This window comes from Xiphias gladius, chromosome 14 (genome assembly GCF_016859285.1).
Source record: "Xiphias gladius isolate SHS-SW01 ecotype Sanya breed wild chromosome 14, ASM1685928v1, whole genome shotgun sequence".
NCBI lineage: Eukaryota > Metazoa > Chordata > Actinopteri > Istiophoriformes > Xiphiidae > Xiphias > Xiphias gladius.
The window spans coordinates 4,992,875-5,016,419 of record NC_053413.1 but is presented as its reverse complement, the minus strand read 5'-3'; the positions used below and the strand labels follow the sequence as shown (position 1 = coordinate 5,016,419).

Sequence of the window (23,545 nt, the reverse complement as noted above, 5' to 3'; positions counted from 1 at the left end):
ATATATATGCCATTTAAGGTTCCACTCCAATGTTTCTCTACATCTCTACAACTCACAAATTTCTAGTTGTGTTGACAATAATAGGTCTATAATGTAGCGTGCAGTGTTTAGCTTTTTACACCAGAGAATAAAACATCCTCTAGTTTCCTAGGATTTTTTTCCTCGAAATGTTCCATGAGACTAAAGTGCATTTACAGTATTAAGCCAAGCTATGACATCCTGAGCTGGTAGATTTTAATTGTAAATTTTAGAATTAGGGATGGAAAGTGCACCTTTATCTTTAGATCTGTGCAATACTGATAACTTTAATTTAGGATGGCCATTATTCCAGATATATTTACGTCTTCATTTATCAAATGAATCCCAATAATCCAATGGGGGAGAGAGCAGATTCATCATAATTAGAAAGGTAATGCTAGGAAGAACATTCATTTTTATAGTAGATATTCCAGTCTCGTGGTCCAAATTGCGAGATTTTGTTCAACTTCCTAATTTTTTTTTACATAATTTTCCTTCCCTATGCTCTGGAGTGATGTATATATCTGAATACCTAAGTACTGTAATGTAATTTTGTTTATATATATATATATATATATGTGTGTGTGTTTGTGTGTATATATATATATACATATATATATATATATATATATATGTATCTATATTGAATATACTGTAAATATAAATTCAGCCACAAGATTGAAACAGGTAACTGGTTTTAATGTTCAAGCTGAATGGTGTATTTTCCATTAAGTATATGAAAATGTCATCCACAAAGGCCGATACAATATGAAATGTTTTGATACGGGAGGTGACTGAGTTTTGTCTCAAGCGTTGAGCCAGCAGTTCAAGGGAGATAAAGAACAGACTTTAGGACAGCCCACAGCCCTGTCTTTTACCAAGAAAAATTGGAAAAGGATTAGAATTAGGTCTATTTGTACAAACCATAGCTGAGGGATTGGCATATAAAACTCATACCTGCTTGACAAACTTCTTAATACAGCCCATAAATACTTCCTCTCAAGCCTGTCCAATGCGTTTTCAACATCAAGAGACAGGATGACACATGGAGTGTGTAGTTGTCTGGATTCTTCTAATCATATGCATCAAGCATATCGATTATCTGATGCTAGACTCTCATAAAGCCAGACTGGTCAGTGTGAAAAGGTTTGTCCATATAACTCTCTAAACATATGACCAGCAGTTTAGAATATACCTCTTAAAGTATGACTTCATCAGATATGGGTCTATAGTTAGAACAGACTAGCAAATCCTTGCCTACATTGGAATGCTCATGGAAGGCACCCTTCTCTAAAGTAGTCTGAATTGACCTCAGAAATATTGGCCCAAGGAGGTCCCAGAAGTGCAGAAACACGTCGGGTGGGAAGCCGTCAGGGCCTGGAGATTTGCAGTGCCACATTCTACTCAATGCAATCTTTAATTCCTGTAGAGACGCCAGGTGGCTATTCTGCTGCTTTATGTTCTTGTAAGGCTGGTAGATCTATACCTTAAAATATATCACCTCTCTCTGAATTTCAGTTTGGAATATGTTGTTCTCCCTCAGATCTGAAACCAGACTATTGATGGGCGATTAAACTGAGTCAATGAAAGCTCTGGATTCACACTGTTTTAGTTTTAGAGCTAGAGGCCAGATGAGTTTACCTGTATTAGGATATTAATTTAGCCTAGTTCTGTCTACATTATGATTTTCCAGTAAGTTAAAGTGACACTGGACAAAGAGGGGTGGATCAAAACTGTGTTCTTACATTATTGAACTGAAGTTTGTATCTACGGAATCCCAAACTGTCAAACATTCTAGACCTTCTCTAACTGCATAAAACAGAAAAAAAATGGCCTAAGTGTATGTTGTAGAATGACAAGTGATCCTACAACATGTCTGCCATTTAAGTGCTTACTTTGACTGTAATCTGATGTCTGCCCAGGTCACTCTCCACTCATTCCCAACAGACCACATACAATGTAAGAGAGTTGCTGAAATATTGTGTTTACTGTTTTTGCCAGCAAGATATCTTTCTGTTTTATTACTAGACACAGAAACTGCTTCAAAAGACATCCAGAATAGTTTAAAAAAAGTTGGAGTTGGGCAATTGCACTAATTAAGGCTACAGGAATAAACACAGTATCTCTAATATTCTTAATCTTTTGGAGGGCTTGTTTGGCACCTGGCATTGCCTCAGAGCTCTGACTCGACTTGTGTTGATCTTCATGAATCTCGGGTAGCTCTGAGTAACTGGAGGTACTTCAACCTGACAGAAAGGAGAATACAGCTCTTTATTATTCCATATTAGTTCATCTCCCAAATTCCTATGTACTGTAGCATGATTGAAGTGTTGAGCTACATTTGTTAAAACATAAATTCGACTCCAGAGGTGTAGGTAAGATATTATGACATGCTGAGGGTGGCTTTGCTAGCTTGTTTTTTTTTTTTTTTTTTTTTTTTTTCGGGAAACACTAACCATGTCACTTGTTCATAAACATATGTTTAATTTTGTGCTCCTGCTCAGCTCTTTTGCTCTGTTTCTCCTTCTCTCTTTCAACTGGGCTCTCCCTTTTTTCTCCACACTGCTCAACCACATGCACTCCACACCTCCCCTGACCTTTGTGTTGATGTATACTATACATGCATTTGACCAGTTGCATGTGATGGGAGAGATCATACCATCAGGTTAAAAGTAGGCACGGGTTGATGGTCTACAGTTCTGAATGACTGCACCTATCCCCTGTTGTTTTCTCTCAGATTTACCCCCATTTCATTTTGCATTCTTAACAGTGGTCTGACACTTGGGGACAATCTGCTGGACAGGTCACTGAGAAATCTCCTAGTGCTCCCAGTTACCAGCGCTGTTTGTATTACAGTATATCACATTAGAATGTCACTAATACCCATTGCATGTCAGACTGTACTGTTTTTGGGGAAGTTGCTCTGGTCAGAGAAACAGTGTGTACACCTCAACATAAGAAGCAGACTCTTCAACAAGACATCTCCATTCGCTGTCCATTACAACATGAGCTAAACTCATTATAAAGACAGCTTGAACACTTGTCAACAAATGTCAATCACCGTCTAAGCATTTCATGAATGAAGCACTTAATTCATTAAACAGTTGACATGAGTCTGTAACTCAGTTAATACAAGGGGATGATCACCTTTCATTTCAAACCAGATGACACTTGATATTTATAGCCCCTCATTACTCACCTCAGCCATGACATCTTACTGGTTGGAGATTATTGGGACCAAATTTGCAATTCATAAATACAAGATTGGCTCTTCACTGGGATTTTTAATTATCTCCCCTTTGTGTAAAAAGTTGTGGGAGGACGGAGGAAAAGTCTATTTAAATTTTTCAGTACAAGTTTATCTTCTGAGTGACCAGTGCCAACGCTTGCCAAATCCCTTAGAGTGATCTCTATCTTTCTCGTCCTCTCAGCCAATCTCTTTTAATCTGTCTCTCCTCGTCCTGACCCTCCAGGCCCCACAGGGAACAAAGTAATTCCCATTGCCTCAGTGCAGAGAGCTCAGTGCAGTCTAAGCCTCTTGCACACACCTTTACTTTGCCCTGGGCTCCAAACATCAGAGACATCTTGCAGGACAGGCTCAAAGGCTTATTTACGCCTTCATACTGAGAGAACAAAGATATATAGCTCACTACATGCTCTTTATCACGGAGAGATGTTTTTGACTGTAATTGTTGACATGCTTGCTATAGGACATTGTATGGTTGTCAGCACCCAGGCTGGTACTGCAGAAAATAAACGCACTTTCATCAATAAATAGAGTCTAAATTCAACATCTCAGCAGAGCAGGCACAACATTTGCATGTGCACATTCAAGCAATCAACACTTCAGTCGTCATGCCATTGACCATCAAGGGTAAAAAGGATGATTTATGTTATGAGGGGATTTTTGTGTGTGCTTGTGTGTTGTATCAGTATCCATAGAAGTCTTTCACATAGATAAACTGCGTGCATTTGTGTCTTTTGTTACTTGATTGTCTTTGACTGTGTGCGTATGTGTGTGTGTGAGTGTTAGTGTGTGTGTGTGTGTGTGTGTGTGTGTGTGTGTGTGTGTGTGTGTGTGTGTGTGTGTGTGTGTGCTTGGGAGGGGCCGGGGGGGTGAATTCCTGTGGGCTCAAGAACAGTACATTTTGTAAAAGCTTCATTATCAAACCACAGTTAAAGGTTAATAAAAAAAAACATCAAATATAAGCTGCAAAGTTAGAGCAAGGGAGAGATTTCACCTCTTGTGTTCAAAGGAATAGTTATTTAAAGGCACAGCTTGTAAAAATCACAAGGTGAATGCTCCCAAGGATTGAAAACAAAATGGCTTTCTTTAGGCTGAAAGAGGAGAAAAACATATCCATCAGCCTACTCTTCAACGAGTCAGTTCAGGAGGACGGTGCTTCAGAGAACACTTGAAATATAGATTGAAGAAAAGAAATGCATGACTAACTGCTGATAGACCTTGATGTCAATGAATGAAAGAATGAAGAGTTTCATTCATGATAGTTTAGCATAATTCAGGGGAAAAGACAGCATGGCATGAAACCTGCTGTATTGATGGAGTTAGTGTTGTGGAAATGTTGAAACCTGGAGGAAATGTTTAATTTACATTAACTGGGGGAACAGGGGAAATTAGAAACAAAGGCCTGTCTCTACTATAAGTCAGTAAAGGCCTGGTTCTCTCCACCACTCAGGTAAATAAAGACCTTTACCTAGTTTTGTGGGGATTTGCTCAGAAACCAAAATATTGTGCAAATTGCCATTGTACAAATTGCCATTAGCCATAGCCATTAGAAGAAGGTAAAGAAAAAGGGAAGCACTTGGTCAGCAACAATACTCAGATAGGCTGTGGTATTCAAACCATGATTGATTGGTATTTAGGGGCCAAAAGTGTGTCAAGAAAAAAAATACACCACCAACACCAGCCTGGACTGTTGATACAAGGCAGGTTGGGTCCATGGATTCATGCCGTTGACGCCGAGTTCCGACCCAACCACCTGTGTGGCTAAGCAGAAATCCATCATTCACCAGACCAGGCTACGTTTTTCCAGTCAGTCTTCAACTGTCAAGTTTTGGTTACCCTTTACCCACTGCAGCCTCAGATTGCTGTTCTTGGCTGACAGGAGTGGAACCCATCGTTGTCTTCTACTGTTGTAGTTCATCCAACTCAAGGTTCGATGTGTTGTGCATTCTGAGATGCTTTTCTTCTCAACACAGTTGTAAAGAGTGGTTATCTGAGTTCGCGTAGCCTTTCTGTCAGCTCCAGCCAGTCTGGCCATTCTCCTCTGACCTCTCTCATCAACAAGGTGTTTCCGTCTAACAGAACTGCCACTCACTGGATGTTTTTTTTTTGTTTTTGGCACCATTCTGAGTAAATTCTAGAGACATTTGTGTCTGAAAATCCCAGGATCAGCAGTTTCAGAAATACTAAGACCAGCCCATCTGGCACCAACAATCAGACCACGGTCAAAGTCACTGGGATCACATTTTCCCCCATTCTGATATTTAATGTTAATATTAACTGAGCCTCCTGACCTGTATCTGCATGATTTTATGCATTGCACTGATGCCACATGATTGGCTGATTGGGTAATTGCATTAATAAGCAAGTGTACAGATGTTCCTAATGGAGTGCTCAGTGAGTGTGTTTCAGTCTGTTAGCATGGGTAAAACACTTTGAATTAAAAATACATAAAAAAAAAAAGCGCAAATATAAAGTCTCCTTATTTGTTACGGGAGATAAAACTGACCAATATTATACATTCAGCATTTCATATGTACAAATACCTGCTGCATCCATGTGACATTTTACCCAAAATTAGGATTCTTTTTTTTTTTTGGCCTAACAGAACACTATTTCCTTCAACATATATGCTCAAATGATTTTAGGAGCTTTAACTGAACATTTGGCATGCGCTATTCTAATATGAAACACTCTAAACTTTGGTTTATGGCCTCTCCAACTACTTCTAAAGATGTGCTGTCCGACCATGCCAGAAATCCAATGTGTATAGGGTTGATCCAAACAGCCACACTGGAGGGTGGAGTGAAAAGCCGGGCATTGTAGAGAGGGGGAGAAACACCATATCATTTAAAATGGGGATAATGGCACATACTGTATGTTCAAACTGTGTCTCCATGAATACCTGAAGGCATTCATGTTGCACTTGGTTGTTCACGTTAAAAGAGTCACAAATAGTTGTGTAAAACATGAATGAAAAGAGCTAGAGAGTGAAGTAAAATGCCTGGCTCCTCTCTCATGTATGCATAGCCAGCCAATCGTAGTGTGAAGTGGATGTGAATGTCAGTTTTAGAGGGTTACAGAAAATGGTCAACACAGGCACCCCTATCCGACGTCAGAAAGGTGTATGGGGAGAGTTGTAGTTTTGTTGTTATCCAACCATCCAAAATGCATTTCAGACATACCATAATTTCCCCTTAAGTGCAGTTTAAAATCCAAATATTAACTTGTAAGGTAGCTCCAATATAAATCATTTCAAATTACTCGCGTTTCTGCTTCACAGATAGTCTACTTACCCATTTGGCTTCTTAACCTTCACACATAAAGGAACTCAGTGATAATGCCAAAGGTGTAAAAACATAAACAGAGTGCTGCTATAACTTGGGATAATTTGCAGCTCGAGTGGGTGCCCCATTAAAACCCATCTGTCCACAGACAAATGCAGCCCTGGCCCATCTGGATTCCTTTTGCTATCTGAGACCTTGGGAGTATTTAAGGATAATGCACCCTTATTAGGTATAGCCATCAGATGCCAGAATGGCTTCCCCTTAATGTATAAAGTCTGAATGCTAAGGAATGCCTTACAGTGGTTAAGCAGAGGTTCACCAAGATTCGCCATCATGTATCTGTCCTCCATTTATCCTTTATTAATAATAGGGAGGCTGCTGTAGGTTTTCTCACATGCTGCAAGTGAAACCAAAGGGAGTTACAGTAAAACGTGTTGGTTGCCTTTCTTTATACCTGCAAACAGATTTAAAAATACTGAACAGATTTGCACCAAACTCGGTGGAGGGAAGGGACATGGGCCAGGGAAGAACCCATTACATTTTGGGGCAGATCTTGATCATTTACTATGAATTTGAATTTTTTTCCCTGAAGTGTAGTATAAGTTGTTTGAAATTGGCAAGGTCTACGCTCTCTGAGTGCCCTTCCAGCTTCTTCCGCTGCTGATCTGATTTTCAGGTGGGATATACAGATGGAGAAAATTAATTAGGCTAGCTTAATTGATATTAATGTTGATTAATTTAGTAAATACAGCTAAAAAATTATAGTATTTCTTGCTTCTTGTCCAACAGCAGTTGACAGACAGGTGACTTTAGTTACTTGCAAATGAAAGGTACTTAATGAGATTTGATAAGCAGATTTGATACTGGATTCAGATTCAGTAAAATGCTATCAAACCCTATACAGAGTGTGGAGACGATATCATTTATAAAAAGATTATAAACTCACCTACCAACAGCCACTGGTAAGCCTACAATCAGGTATCATGCGGTTTGTCAAGGATTGGGGGGTGTGTCACTTAGGACATGACCTCAGGATGGAGTCCTGTCTGGAGTGACCGGGGCTATGGTAGCTGTTAATGGTCAGTAAATACCTCCAAAATGTAGGCTAGATGCTTGTTAAACAGCATAGTCTGGTTTTCTATTTCTACCCGTTACTGAAGATGTAACATTTGCGTGTGGTGGCTAGACGTTTTTGTGAAATGCACCATTGACGGAGCTAGGCTGAGTAACGGCTAATGACAAATAATGTGACTAAAGGCGTTGGCGTGTTTAAAACAAACTAGTTCATATGACGTTATCCAACTACTAAAGGCTACTAAAGTGTTTATACCTTATCGGCCTACTGTCATAGCCTTCTCTTCACTGCATCCCGCTGTCTCCCTGATGTCCTCAAGTTGCAATAAATCCTATAAATATACCATTATTGTTGGATTGTCTGTTTCGTAGAGTTCCAGAAAATGCTGTACTTGATGCCCTTATCGGGGAAGGGGTTTCAAACACCAAGACAGACAAGCATTTTGTTTGTAGCATACAGAGGCCTTAATTACTTGTGCTGTTGAGTAATTAGTAAAGTAATGTATTTTTTTAAATTGGTATTAAGTAACTTGTTGTACACAGGACAGCACATAGTGTATATTTTCTTTTCACTATCTGGAAAAACATAGATGCATTACGTAGGCAGTTTTATTTGCTCTGTGAAAATCATTGTTGTAGTTGTAAGAAGACCAGTTGGTTTTTCCGCTGGAAACAGAATAATTGTGATTGATAGCTACTTATAAAGTTTGCATCAAAGATGTAAACCTCACGTACACATAAGATATCAGCAGAGTAGATGAATAAAAACACATACGGAAGAATATAGTAACTTTTTTTCAGCCCCCTTCCCACCTCCACTAAAACACACACACAAACACACAAAGCAGTCCTGCCTGACAGTAATACCCCCCAATTTATTCCCCTCAGAATCACCCTACAATCTGCACTCAGTAATACCCTGAAGTATCACATCTTCAGTCAATATTTCAATCATGGTGGATGGCAGGTGAAGTGAACCAGTAATGTTATCCTGTTTTTAAAAGCTTCTGTTAAATGTCCTTGAGCAGCCTTAACCTGCTGACAGAAAACTCTGTTTTACTGGGAAGCTCCCAGCAGCCGACCATGCAAGGCTGCGGTTTCCTGGACAGCTCCCAAAAGTGTGTAACCATGCGAGCGTGAAGCAGAACAATGCTGAAAAGAGCATATGTGTTCTGTTAACCCTCCGTAGGTAAACGGGGGAAAAAATGAAATATGATTGAGATGTTTCCCCTCAGGTGGAAGCACTTGAAAATAGCTTGCTGGATATAAATGACTAACTCCCTTACCCTCTCTTGCGTTCACCCAAATCAGCTATCCATCTCTGATCTCTCGGCAGGAGTCAGGAAGGCAGTTTCTCTTCAAACAGCTATGCCAAAGGGGCACTGGCCTCCTAAGGTGTTTGTTTCAGCTAGGTTAGGCCAAATTTGACTTGGGTGATAATACAATACCAGGGTGAGGAGGAAGGATAAGTGATTTTACTCATGCAGACAGGAAGTAGGTTGCAGTTTTTATGAAGGTGTCTGGCTGCACTGACAGGTAGTTAAAAAAGAGGAGACTAGTATAAACGTAAATTATACTATTGTCACTATTGTATTTTTTATTGATGTTTTTTTTTTAATAGACTGAATTCACTAATATTTTGTTTTAGCATTATTGAGCCTCAGTTGCAGTTCTCTTCAATATTGATTTTACAGTGAATTTGGGAGTTTGATTCTTGTTTTTCTCACAGATTGAGTAGTCATGTAAAATACTTGATTGACAAGATAATAATGGTAATAGTAAGCAAAGAAATTTCACAGAGAGGAATCTACTGTACTGGCCCAAATGTTTGACAAACCTGATCATAAATGTAAATTTAAAACATAAAGCACATCCATTCAAGCATAACACACTCCCACATTAGTGTAATTTGTCAATTAGTCACATAACTTACATGCTCTCCTGTCAGGCTTGTGGACACAGTTAAAAATGTCTTTATAGGCTGTCATCTGTAACAGCTGTAGTTCTTGGCTGCTGGACAGATATTTCAGACTATTTCTGCAGTTGACGTTGGGAGTCACTTTCACCTCGTTTTCCTTGTCAGGAATCTATTTCCTGTGTGGCAGCAAAATACATTACACGAGCCTTCAGAAACTCTTGCAGGTTGAACTGGGCTAACTAGGACTTTGCTGACTTACTGTAGAAGACACTATAAATAGAGCTGAAGACCCTCCATAGTCTAGCAACATCATGGCTACTGACAACCCATAATGCCTCTGTAGGAGGCACCCTTTCCATTCAAAAGAAAATATGATACTGTAACAAAACTTAATTGATTAGTCCTCGAGTACAAATATAACCCCAAAACTTAATTTTTTTAGAATTAAAAAAAAAAAGAATCTAACTTTTTTTCCCCATATGTGCATTCATGCTCACCATCTATTAGCCAAAGGCACCAAAAAAATCCAACAGAATCGAAAGCCAAAAAGATTTGACCAAAAAAAAGAAAAAAAAACATAATCCAATAACCCCTATGGAATAATAACTTTTCATACTGTAGAACTGAAATATAATTATATAATACAACCATTTGCATTTCATTTGTTTACTAATTATTTTTACATTGTACCATTTTCCATTCATTTTTGTCAGGTTTGTAAACTGTAAAATGTGATCTCAGTGACTTTGACCGTGGCATGATTGCTAGTGCCAGACGGGCTGGTCTGAGTATTTCTGAAACTGCTGATCTCCTGGGATTTTCACACACAACAGTCTTTAAAATTTACCCAGACTGGTGCTAAAAACAAAAAACATCCAGTGAGCGGAAACACCTTGTTGATGAGAGAGGTCAGAGGAGAATGGCCAGACTGGCTGGAGCTGACAGAAAGGCTACAGGAACTCAGATAACCACTCTTTACAACTGTGTTGAGCAGAAAAGCATCTCAGAATGCACAACACGTCGAACCTTGAGGCGGATGGACTACAACAGCAGAGGACAATGCCGGGTTCCATTCGTGTCAGCCAAGAACAGCAATCTGAGGCTGCAGTAGGCACAGGCTCATTAAAACTTGACAGCTGAAGATTGGAAAAACGTAGCCTGGTCAGATGAATCTGAATCCATGGACCCAACCTGCCTTGTGTCAACAGTCCAGGCTTGTGTTAGTGGTGTAATGGTGTGGGGAATGTTTTCTTGGTACACTTTGGGCTCCTTAATACCAATCACTCATGGTTTGAATGCCACGGCCTGTCTGACTATTGTTGCTGACCTTGTACAACGCTTTATGGCCATAATTTACCTTCTTCTAATGGCTACTTCCAGCATGATAATGCTCCATGTCACAAAGCTAAAGTCATCTAAAACTGGTGTCATGAACATGACAGTGTATTCCGTGTACTTCAAGTGTATTAGAGGGTGTGTAACCACACTTTTGAAGTCACGACTTCTGGAAAGCTGTGTCACTGAGGCTAAGATAGCTGCTTGGTGGTCAGTAAATCCCTCCAAGTTCTAGAACTGCCTGCTTTTTGAAATGCAGTGTCTTGTTTTCTGTTTCTACTTGTGTTAACTACAAAAGAAGCGAATGTGGGGGTGTTGAAAAACATTGTAACACATTACTTTTCTGCTGAGTAATCAGTGAGGTAATGTTGTTAATTTTTTTCAATGAGTAATGCATAATAAGTTACTGATTACAGTTTTCAAGTAATTTGCCCAACAATAACTATTCCACTACCAGCACAGATGGAAGCTGCATGCAACACATGTAATCAGCGATGCAGTAAAAAGTGCAATGAGTCCAAAATTTTCTTTTTATCACTCAATAATTGGAATAAAAAAGGATTTCCATGGTGTTAATATGTTTGGAATTGATTTCAGTTCAGAGCAACCCTAGCATTCAAATGCTTATGTAGTCAGTTCACAAACAGACCCACACAGATTCAAACACTCACTGTTTCTGACAATAATTATCTAAGGCACCGGAAAGATTTACATAATCAACTTGAGATTTTGAAATAAGCCTTGCAGTCAGTGTAGGTATTTCATGAACTGTATATAGGGGCTGTCAGGCTCTTTTAATTCCATTCTGCACCATCTTGGATGCTTCTTTCAAGCTTCATGTTCACTGTGTTAGCAGTATTAACCGATTGACATTTTAGAGGGACCATAGTTCTTGTGTATGATGGTAAGTCAATCTTTGAATCCCCTGTCCATGTGCAACTTGCATAATGCATGTATCATTGGCACTAACATGTATACAAATCAGTCATTCCTATACAAGAGCCATATTCAGCTGTTAGTGGATTCTAAACCCACAAAGACTTCCTGCTGACTATTGTCATCCTGACTCTGGCTTTCAGCCCTCCTCTCTATAACTATTTTTATATTTCAGTCTTTTGGAAAAGGGAAAATGGTGCTACTAATTGAGATTGATCTTCTCTATGAATAGGTGGAGGCTGAAGGTACAACACTGAAGCATTTTTATTTTCACGTTACCATCACCCACAAGAGTCCAATAAGTGCACTCCCTAATAGTATTTCTTCCTTGATGTGTTATGCCTTTGCACATATTGGGTTCCCAAACAGAAATACCACAGATTTCTCAGTTACACAATGAGTTTGAAAATAGAGCCAGTGAATGTGTTTGAGATGTTAAATGTAACTCTGTCACTGTTTGGATTTGTGTGTGTGTGATGTCATGTCAGGCTTTACTGAAACACACTTCAGTTTGAGTCATTGGCCATTCGAATGCAGTGTTGTCTTTTGTGGGTTTTAGTAGTACAAAGTTACAATTCCTCAGCTTAGAAAGCCAGACTTCCCCTGCAGCAATGTCTGACATGGAGGGAATTGGTCTGTCATTTGGTCCATTTGTATTCAACTGAAAACCAGAGTTTAGTGATTCAGGTGAAGAATTTGAATGAGAGCTGTTAGTACATGGTGTCCTGTCCGCTCATCAGGGGGACTGACATAGCAGAACAGCTGCCAGTGTTGGCAAGAGTAGAGCACTTTTATTACTAAGGCAGAAGTAGTGCTACTTAGGTAAGGTTACTGTGCGAGTAAGAATGGTTCAAAACAATAAATGGTTATTTGCTCAATAAGCATCTTTCAGTTTCATATCTTGGTGGCAAGAATTTTTGATGTAACAAAAAAGAGACAATCCAGATGTCAATTTCTGCACTAAAGGTGCTGATTTCGGCCTATCCATTGTCAGTGGCTGTGTGTATTGCTGTTTGCTTACACATCTTTTTTGTACTGCAGCTGGGAGGTGCCAGTCAGACATTTTAAAATCCTACACACAGGGACTTTAAAAAAGTACTCTAGCATTACACTACGACATTGTTGGACTCATGATGGACAGACAAAAAAAGGACCAAAATGGATGCAGCAGAACCAGAATCTTTGTCAAAACCTGGCGCTTACATTACCCACGATGCAACTCGACTGCCAACAGTTAGTTGGGAGATGTGGGTGTGTTATGCTAGTAGCGAATAATGTAGCCTCGGGGATGCTAGCCTCAATCAGAGATAAGGAATGGGCAACCGAGTTCTGCTAAATTGACTTCTTTTTAAGTCTATACCCGCAGATTTTTTTTAAATTTTTAAACCCCAAGTTAAGTCACATCACTTGAGGCATTTATCAGACTTCATACAACTCCATCTGGAGACGTAACAGGCTTTATACAACTTTTTTCAACATAGAAATATGAGTTCCCCTGCTGCCTTAAAAATGCTTAACCATCTCTCCTTAAAATCAGCTAAAACCACAATAGCAAATATTTTTGTACAACACGTAATTGTGAACGGATTTTGTTTTATATTAACATAATGAAGATACAGTATCTTGTTAACTTAAGTATTTGACAAGTCACAACTTCAGTTAAGTAAGAAGATGCGCTTTTATCCTCTTTAGGGGATTAGGGGTTAATCAAAACAAAAGGCTTACTTTATTAAGAAGCAAATGTAATTAGAGCGCATCATACTGAATCACTCACTAAGACCAGTTTTCTACTCTTTTTCTCTCTATCTGATCCTTTTTTGACAGGATTAGTAGCTAAGGATGTGCAACAGCAGACACTATAAGCTTTTTATTGCTTGTTACTGGTTTTGTATCAGAAAGCATCAGATCAGAAATCTATCAGATCATGGACACTTAAATGACGCTTTAGTTTTGCATAACATTTACACATTTTAGCACATACTGTATGCCTCCATAGGATTCATGGGTATTCAAAATCAGCATTAACTACCCTGGGGATATACACTGATAAGCCACAACATTTAAACCAGTTACGAGTTTTACGGTTGAGGCTGATCAACTCAAGAGTTTTCCTCTGCTCTTCAAATTAAGAGTGATGACTTCTGCTGTCTCCTCTCTACTGGAGCTTCATTTCCATTAACCTTTAGATAAAATCAAAATTTACTTTAAGTTATGTTCGAGGTACATAAAGTGGTTTTATTGAGACAGTCTTCTCAATCTATCTATTGAAAAATTACTAATCTTACTTCAAAAAAGTACATTAGGTCTAGTTTTTAATACAGAGGATCCATAGAGACTGCCAAACATAAAATCCTCCCTACCAACAATTTTGTGAGCAGTTTCAGCAATGTATATTTGATGGCGCCTTTAATGTGTTCCAGACACTTTGAAGTGATGGAGATAGCAGCTTACAGTCAGCTCTGGACCCTCTGTTTTCCTCTCCGTCTCTCCCAGCCAGGATCACTGCAGAATTAGAAAGAGGGAGAGCGCTGCCGCATTTGCCTGAAGACATCCAAACTCCAACCTTATTGTCTGTCATTTTTGCAACTGCATTAAAGGCACGGGGGGAGAAAGATGACCATTGAAGTTGTTCTTGCGAGAAATCATGTGAGACTTAATGAGAGGATCTTCAATGAGATGTAACTGACAGACAGGGGCACAACACCGAAAAAAAAGGCATCTTAAGAGAAAGGAGATGTTCCAGACACAAGTGTTCACTGCTACCTATGACAGGTAGTTTTAAACCCATCAATTCTAATTCCAGCTGTGACACGGAGTATATACATGGGTTAAAACTGATTTATGTACATTTGTTTGACAGAATATTTTAATTATACACAGCATCACAGAATAAACCTATATGGAGCTGAAACTGCAAAAGAAAATTATGTTGAAGTCAACAGTTGCCATGCATAAAGAAGATAATGTCAGAATGACAATTTATAACCAATGGTAATTAATGAATGATTTCTGGTATAACATGATTCCAAAATCTGAAGAATAAACAGCAGGCAGGGCACCAAAGATGCACACTTGATAATTCACATCATCCCCACAGAGGAAGGTGAAGGTTATTTCAACAGGACTACTACAGAATTCACGTCACTCATGAAACAATAAGCTCTACCAAATCCACCATCCATTTTTGACAAACTGTCGTCTCTAGACTGATTGCTGTCAGAAAATCAATGAAAAAAAAAAAACTGTTTTCAAGGAGCATGACACATAAACTGGAAAAAATAGCATACAGTATATTACCGATTCTTGTATTTACTTTACCCTACCTGCCATAGCTGTATTTGCCCGTAGTGAAACTATAAAGCTCACGGTGAAACTGAGGACCTTGATCAGTCTTCACACTGTATATAGTTAACACGTTCACAGCCTACATTTAATCTGAAGATTGTGTGATTTGAATGGCTGCCCACTGCAGTCCTCCAAATCAAATGACAAAATAAACACATAAAGGTGTTTTCTTATTCTAATCCGATCCCCCTTTGGAAAATTTGTTTAATGTTGTTTCAGTGTTATGGTTAAAGTTTTTAACATCAGCATGCTAACATGCTCACAGTGACAATGCTCACATGTTGAGGATTAGCTGGAATCATCTTAGTTTAGCATGTTAGCATGCTAGAATTATTTAACACACAAACAACATGGCAGTGTAACCCTCGCATTATAGATCCTTGGCATGTATGTGAAGGGTCAAATACAACAGAGACCAAAAAACAATCAAGGGTAAAAATAGAAATATGAAATTTAAACATTTTTGTTAAATGCATAAATTAAAACAATAAATAATATTCATGACATTGGATTTGTTTATATTGTATATATATTTTTTATATATATTTTTACCTTTTTTCTCAGTATAGTTGGGAATCTCCTAGCGTTTAGCATGTACAGTCTGGTTGGAATTATTGATTTTTACAATCAAAATATTTTAATAAAATGAAAAGGGTTACTGAACAAAGAAAAAAAAGAAACCAAAAAAAACAAAACAAAACTTGCATTATAGTGAAATAATACAAACACAAAATGTACCCCAGACACAATTATAGGCACCCTTCACTAATATTTGGATGCAGAACCTTTGGCATCAAAGACAGCCTCTAAACGTTTCTTGTTGTCATCTAGAAAATTCTCACACCTGTCTGCTGGTAGTTTCTGCTGCTCTTCCATTGCTATGGGGTCAAGCTGTTTTAACTTTGCAGGAGCCTTTTTTTGAAATGGCAGATTTCGGCCTCCCTTACAAAGGCTTTCAATGGGATTTGGGTCAGGACTCATTGCTGGCCAGTTTAAAACAGTCCATATTTTCCTGTTCAACCATTCTTTTGTGCCGGATGTGTGCTTTGGGTGGTTTTCCTGCTGAAAGGCCCAAGACCTTCACCTCAAACCTAATTTTCTGACACTGAGTAACACATTTGGCTCTAAAATGCCTTGGTAATCTTTGATTATTCTTTTGATACATTTAATGCCTCCAGCACCAGAGGCAGCAAAGCAGCCCCACAGCACAATAGAACCTCCACCATGTTTTACTGTAGGTAGGGTGATCTTTTCCTTATGGGCTTATTTTTTTCCCCTATAAACACACTGATGCACTGCATTCCTAGAGAGCTCTACTTTGGTTTCATCTGTCCATAGCAAATCATACCAGAAAGACTGGATTAACTATGAGAGTTTTTGCAAACAGTAGTCTTGCCTTTTTGTGCATTTCTTTCAGTAGTGGTGTCCTCCTTGGCCTTCGCCCATGGAGCCCTACTTGGTTTAGTGTGCAGTGTATGGTACAGGATAAAACCACCACTCCAGATTGCTCCAGGTCAGCGTGAAGCTCTTTAGATGTGGTGTTTTTTCAACAATCCCATCAGCCTTTGCAGACTTCTCTCATTGATGTTTCTTCTTAACATCATATCCTGGAAGCATCTCAACAGTTTTATGACTGTGAAACTTCTTGATAACGTTACGAACTGTTGAAACAGGGATTTCAAGATCTTTGGTGATTGCCTTGTAGCCTTTGGGATAGTTATGTGTTTTTGATAATAGCATTTCTGATCCTCTCAGACAGCTCTCCCGTCTTCACCATTGTGTAAAAGAAACTGGAAACAATCAGCTCCATTTTATGCACTAAAACCATCAGCTATTGGTTAATTCAGGTCATGTGACCACTGAAAATTAAGCACAGGTGAGTCTTAATTGTGTTCAATTTTGTTTGAGGAACTAATTTTAAGTCATCAAAGGATATCAATAATTTTTTTATTTTTTTATTTCAATATATTAAAGCATTTTACTTTTTTAGGTTTTTTTGTTCAGTAACTTTGGACATGTAATTAAAATATTTTGATTATACAAAATTGGTTCATCTGTGAAGATATTCTAAATTCTGTACTTAAAATTCAGGGGTGCCAATAATTTAAATTTAAAATTATTACCTGAGGATTGCTCTAGACAAAATGTTGTGTGTTTACACAGGTTATACAATTCATTCCATGTGGGACATTATCAAAGTTTATGGGAATCCATCAAATGGGTGTCAAGACATTTCACATAGAACTACAAATTTCAACCTTGCGATGGCACTACAGGAAAAGTCAGAGGATCACCAAAGTCAGTAGGATTCATCCTTTGGGGTTCATGAATGTCTGTACAAAGTTTAATGGCAATCCATACTTGGATTCATATTGGACCAAAGAGTTGGACCAACCGACTGACATTGTCAACCTTAGAGCCACACCACTAGTTTGGCTAAAATCAAGAGGCAGCGAATACTTTGAGTTTGATGGACTTCATTCTCCACTGCACTTTACTGTATATGGCTGTTTGGGCTCTTCAAATCCTGGCTCTTGCTTTTTAATATCCCATGTCCTTGTAGGGAGTTAAATTGACAGACCTCAGCCAGCCAGTCTCTTAGCTGTCGTCTCCGCTTGATGATGTCATGAATCACTAACTCAGCGCAGAAATGGAGATTTCAGGCCTGCGCGGTTAGCCATCAGGGAAACAACCCCCCGCCTCTTTATCGGAGAGGTTTTGAGTGAGCCAAATTGTCCATAAATTTGGGACATGGAGTCATAAATGTCAGAAAAAGGGAGGAAAACAGACAGACAAATTCCTCTAGCTTGATGGCAGTGCTAATGATTACTATCGAGAGTATGTGAGAAGGGAGTGAGAGAGAGAGACAGAGGCTAGGATGAAGTGATGCTTAAGGAACGTTGAAGAGTGTCAAAGACTTGAGGAAAACAGAAGAAGAAAAAAGAAAAATACAAGGGGAGGTGTTAATCACTGATGTGAGGAAAAAGAAGGAGTGATAAGGAAAGGTGCTGAAAAAACAGAAGGATGCCAATAGTCATAGTCACTACATGTATCTGTGCGCAGGAAAAAAATCTACCTTCAAAACAGAATTCACATGGGTTCTTGTAATTAGCTAACTCTATAAACAGAGGGCTCACAGATGGGGTAAAATGCCATCTAGGCAGCCATACTTGAATCTATCAGTCAACAGTAGTTATGGATGACACGTTGTAGTTACAGAAATGGACAATAATGGTGAAATTCCAAGTGGTTTTTGACCGAGAGCTCATTATCATGTTACCAATTGATTTTTTTCTTTAGTCAGTCAGAATCATGCACAAGTCTGTCCCCTTCATCCAAACTTATGGTGTTTTAGCATTTCTTCAAAGCAATGTTCAAATGTACAAAACTTTATTTCAAACTCTAGCTAAGGTTTTTAAAGATGCCATGTGTGTTAAGCTGAATTTTAGGGTAAACACTCTAAGCACAAGACATGTAGAAGATTTCAATTTGATGTAATGGTGCAGCCTTAAAAAACACATTTTATATAGCCTTATATAGCTGGAATGGAGTGTTGGAACAAGCAGATACAGATACATACACTATGAGCCAGAGGTTTACAAACTGTGAGGCACACCTCTCTGGGGGGTTGCAGAGGGCCGTGGAGGGAGAGATATAAAGCAAAGGTACTGTGGGAGGTGAAAGGGACAGGTAAATAAAGGTGTTCTAAAAACAACAGGAAGTGAGTTTTTGTAGTTTATCCCTTAGATCTCATCAATGCAGTCAGCAGCTGGAGCAGCAGTAGTGGACACTGAACACAGAGCTCATGGAGGCAGTAGATATTTTAAAACCCTCAGCATTGCATCAAAATATATACTGCTTTTCTGAGTCTTAACTCTTCAATCTGAACATGTAGACATGATGCAATACAAATTCCTTATTACATGATATAAATCCCTCATAACTGCAGATCTTGCCTGAGAATTATCCCATTTTTAAGTTCCCTTCACTATCAAAGTAATCCAGCGATGGTTGTCGGTACATCCATGGGTACATTGCAGACAGAAACGGCTGATAGTTAAATTGGTATAAATAAAACAAAAAATGAAAGAGCAGCTAAATGAAAGCTGAATAACACAGGTCATTTCCACACACAAAAACAAACTCTGAATAGAGGTTGAAAACGTTGTAAAACTATACCAAAAACAAAACTGAAACTAAGATTCCAAAAATGAAAAAATAAATCAATAAAGATACAACCCATAATATTTTACATTATAATGTGTCGGACACTCAGCCCTGAAGTGACCCTATCAGCAGTCTGCTGGTGACGACTGCCAACCTCATTACTATTATGTACACGTTTACTGCGCTGTCAGCAAGTAAACCTGAATTATGTTAATTTCATAATCACATTAATAAGTGATTTCAAATGTAACAGTGACTAATTCTCTAAATTCCACTGCTATTTCTCCTGAAATAAGAAACATTAAAAATACCTTATTCATCGCTAGGTAGTAGCAGCATAGATAGGTAGATAGATTGATAGATAGATCGATAGGTACTGTATGTAGTAATATCTGATCTCCAAAATCCCATTTGTATCCTATGGACTCTTTTGTCCTGTCCTGTGTAAACTTCAAACTTTGCAGCTCAGCGTAGCTTTTAATTCTTTGTGAAGATCAGTGGAGGTGAAATTAAATAAGCACTAAAAACAGACTAGCTGAGGAATGTACCCAGTAAACAGAGTAATGACAAAGTTAATGTTGCCCTACTAATTTAACCTCATGTCAGTACAGAAAGGAAGATAGGCTACAGAAAGAGATAAAGGAGCTGAGAGTAACAAGAGATGCAGAAGGAGATGGACAGGAACACACAGAGACAGAAAATTCAAGAGAGAGAACGAGACGCTCCCAACAAGCTAGTCCAGAAGAGGAAGATCACACTGAGAGAAAGCAGCAGACATACACAAATAAAAGGATGGAGAGAGACAGACCATTCTGTTATCTGGGATCATTGAGCACTGTAATAGGCTTGAGCATCGTCAGTTGGGCTCAGCTCAGGTTGGCTTGGCAGCAGATTTCCTCATTGTCAACCTGCCAACAACAGCACATGGGAATATGATTCTCCAGCAGACCAACAATCCTAGAAGGTCTCACTTAGCTGGCTTTGGGAGAAAAAGAAATAATAGGTTCAAGTTTCCCAGAGGCTTCACACTGGCATAATATTTGCCCACTGGTCCATAATGGAACTAAACTGATCTTAACAACAAAACCCTCTTGGCAAACCCAGCACAGTGTACAAGTTGTGTCTTCTGTGCCAGCATTATTCTCGGTGTAATTTACTCCAATAGTTTCTGTTTTGTTGTTGGAGATTTTACACTCACACAAACACACACTTGTGAAATGATATCCATTTTTTTTGAATTCCTCTCTTCATTTTGCCTGGGGTAGTAGATGTCCATGTGTCTAGTGCAACAGAGTAGGAACTGTTCTGACTAAGTTACCCATCAGGGAAAATTTGGCTGTTACTAACATTTTATTCAGAATAGCATGACTCAATTAATTCCAGAGAGTTTTTACTTGTAATAAAAGCTAAAGCTTACGTATGTAAGTGCCAAAACAATAACCATGCATAGATTTTTAAATTATCCTGAAGTGCCTTTTACTTGTTGATGTACAGCTAAGTGCATGAACAAGATGCTGTCAGCACGATGACTTTGCAGCTGGACTTGGGTTTTGAGAGAAAACATAACGCAATCTACAATCTGGCGACAGCCTGTTTGACACTAAACTCGGCACTTTGTTCAGTTGCACCATTTCCACTTACATTATAACTTAACTAAGTTACTGTAATCATGACATTATAGCAGAATATGACATTTCACCTAGTGCAGCATCTGGGTAAAAAAAGATTCAGCTGATGTCAACGTTTAAACAGTTACAAGTTTCTGTTACAAGCAGCCAAGTGGTGAATTAACTGCTCCTGTATAGAGATTCTACTAAGTTATAGGGTAACTCCCACAGTATGTTTAAGCTAACCTACATTAAAGCTTACACAGGCTGCAGGAGGCATGTTTGTTGTAGCCTGGGCTCACTCTCACTCAGATTACTTAAGTATGTCATCTTTACGGCTACTGACTTTAGAGGATCGTTGGGAATGAAGGGAAAATCAGTGTGTCATTACACTGTAAGCCCCACTTGTGGCCACAGTGGCTGCTGTTCAGCAGAGGCTCCAAGGTCTTGCTTTATTATTCCATCTGAACGTTGATGATTATGTGCTCTTGGCAGGGCACAAGGGGAGAGAGATTCATAAATTTAACTCATCGTCGAGAGTGCTAGTCATCCTGTGAAAACAGATTCATAATGTCTTCTGTGGCTGTGGAGGGAACGAGTGCTCTAAAGAACCCTGATGATATCATCAGCGTTATCTCAGAAGGATTTAAGAATCTACAAATTTATAATATATATATAAATATATTTGTAGTAGTTCAATACCAAGTGATACTATATACAAACAAAAAGTGTATAGCTCCATTTAAATTAGCTGAATGGATTGCTGGACAAGTCAGAGGCTGACTTGAACTGTTTTTCCATAATTACAGTTTAAACGCTATGATGTGAATGCAGCATAAAAGTCAGGATTGATTTGATTTTGACCGTTCTTCTCTTAACCTGTCTTACGTGAGCCTCCTTGCTTTATGGAAGTGTAATACAAAATTGCACCTTTCAACATTAATTTTACATAAAGGCTATCAATTACTGGGGATTTTTCTGACTCTAATCACAATTTACAAACCTGTGTTTTAACAGCAGTTTGACTTCAGCTGCCAATCTCCTCTAAAAAATTAAACATGCTACGATAATACAGTATATAGGTGAAGGGATGAGAATGCATTTAAGTTTTCAACAGATCATTAAAGTACTGCTTTATGTTTGTTTTGCTCAAAGAAAATCTGTTGAATGTACTACATTTTATTACCATGCTTACTGCCAGTAAACACAAAACTCTTTCAAATCCCAATAATTCAGAAGCTCAAATGGTTTTTAACAGGTTGTTGGAAGTGGCAGAGGTGATGTTAGGATGGCATAAAATTAAATGAACTGCTGAAATCATGAATTTACTTACATCAAACCTTCCTTTTTGTGTTGGGTTTTGACACAAACTTGCTGCGACAGCTGCAGGATTTTGTGTGATTTACATCCATATTTGGGCTTTAGACCATATTACCATACGCTTTTATCGGTCTATTCAACTTGTGATTATGGATTTTCACCTGGCTTGTGTGGGCTTTTAAAGAAAGAAATACAACATAAATAAAAATGCCCATCTGTATTTGACAGCATACTGTCAATCGGCAGTGTTTCTAATAACAATGTTGCAAATGATGCTACTGTGAATACAATGAGCTTCTAATGGTGAGGTGAATGAGTATAACTGCAGATCGAAGCACAGGTGTTTACTTTGTAATGGCAGTTCATTAGAACGTAACAGCTTTTTTTGTATTCTAATTACACATGAAACTCCCTCATTTTCTCAGTCATTATCTACACATGCCACTAGGGATAAAATAGCATATGGTGAATAGGTTTGTAGTGCTCAAAAAAGGGCATTGTTAATATATGAATTACATGAGAGCATCTAATTTTGTTCTTTTTCTCTTTCTGTACCTTCCCTTTCTACACCTCCATCCCTCTCCCTATGTCTGTTAAACTCCCTGCAGATGAATTCAAAGCCTTCCTGAAGCGTTTGCCCACTGACCGGTTCTTGAATGTGTCCATGATCGCCAAGTTCTGGTCGGCTGACTTGTCCCTCCAGAAGCGCTATGCCCAGTTGGAGTCCAGCACTGCCCTGGTCCTGGGAAAAGCCCAGAAGATCGTCAGGAAACTGTTCACCCTGAGCAAACGTTGCCCGAACCAACCTCGCATCAGTCTGCCCCGAGAGAGGTAACCCACTGGGATACACTGGCAGAAAACAAACTAAATGAAGAAGACATAATTTCTCATTACTGGGAATTTAGGTGGCTGCTTTGTGTTGATTCACTACAGCTGCAGGTTCTCTAAAAGCCCGCCTCAAGTGGGGCACACTGGGAAAACCCATAGCTATGTGTCTGGAAAGAGCTCAGCTTTAAATTTAGTAAACCCCTAAAATTTATACGTACAGTAAGGTGGGAAATATGCGAGTGGGGTACACATTTGCTCCCTTTAAGCAGATTACCATTCAAAACATGCTGGCATCGATTTAAGATGTTTCAGCTTTGGGTTGTCTCTGCTGTCAACAGATTATACAGTAATAAATACGTCTTAGTGTGTAAAACTGCTGGGCATTATGACACAGTAGTACCATCACCACTAGATAAAGTAGCTGTACCCTGCATTTACCTTGGATCATCTACATCAATGACTCACA

General features: G+C 38.8%; 1 protein-coding gene across 1 annotated transcript in view; it reads left to right on the top strand.

Moving 5' to 3' along the window:
• The window catches only part of brinp2 (bone morphogenetic protein/retinoic acid inducible neural-specific 2), a 206,492-nt gene that overhangs the window by 171,030 nt on the left and 11,917 nt on the right, over window positions 1-23,545 (top strand). Inside the window, exon 7 of the mRNA XM_040143880.1 lies at window positions 22,860-23,082. Within this exon, the coding sequence (XP_039999814.1) occupies window positions 22,860-23,082 (223 nt within the window). The remainder of the gene's footprint in view (window positions 1-22,859; window positions 23,083-23,545) is intronic.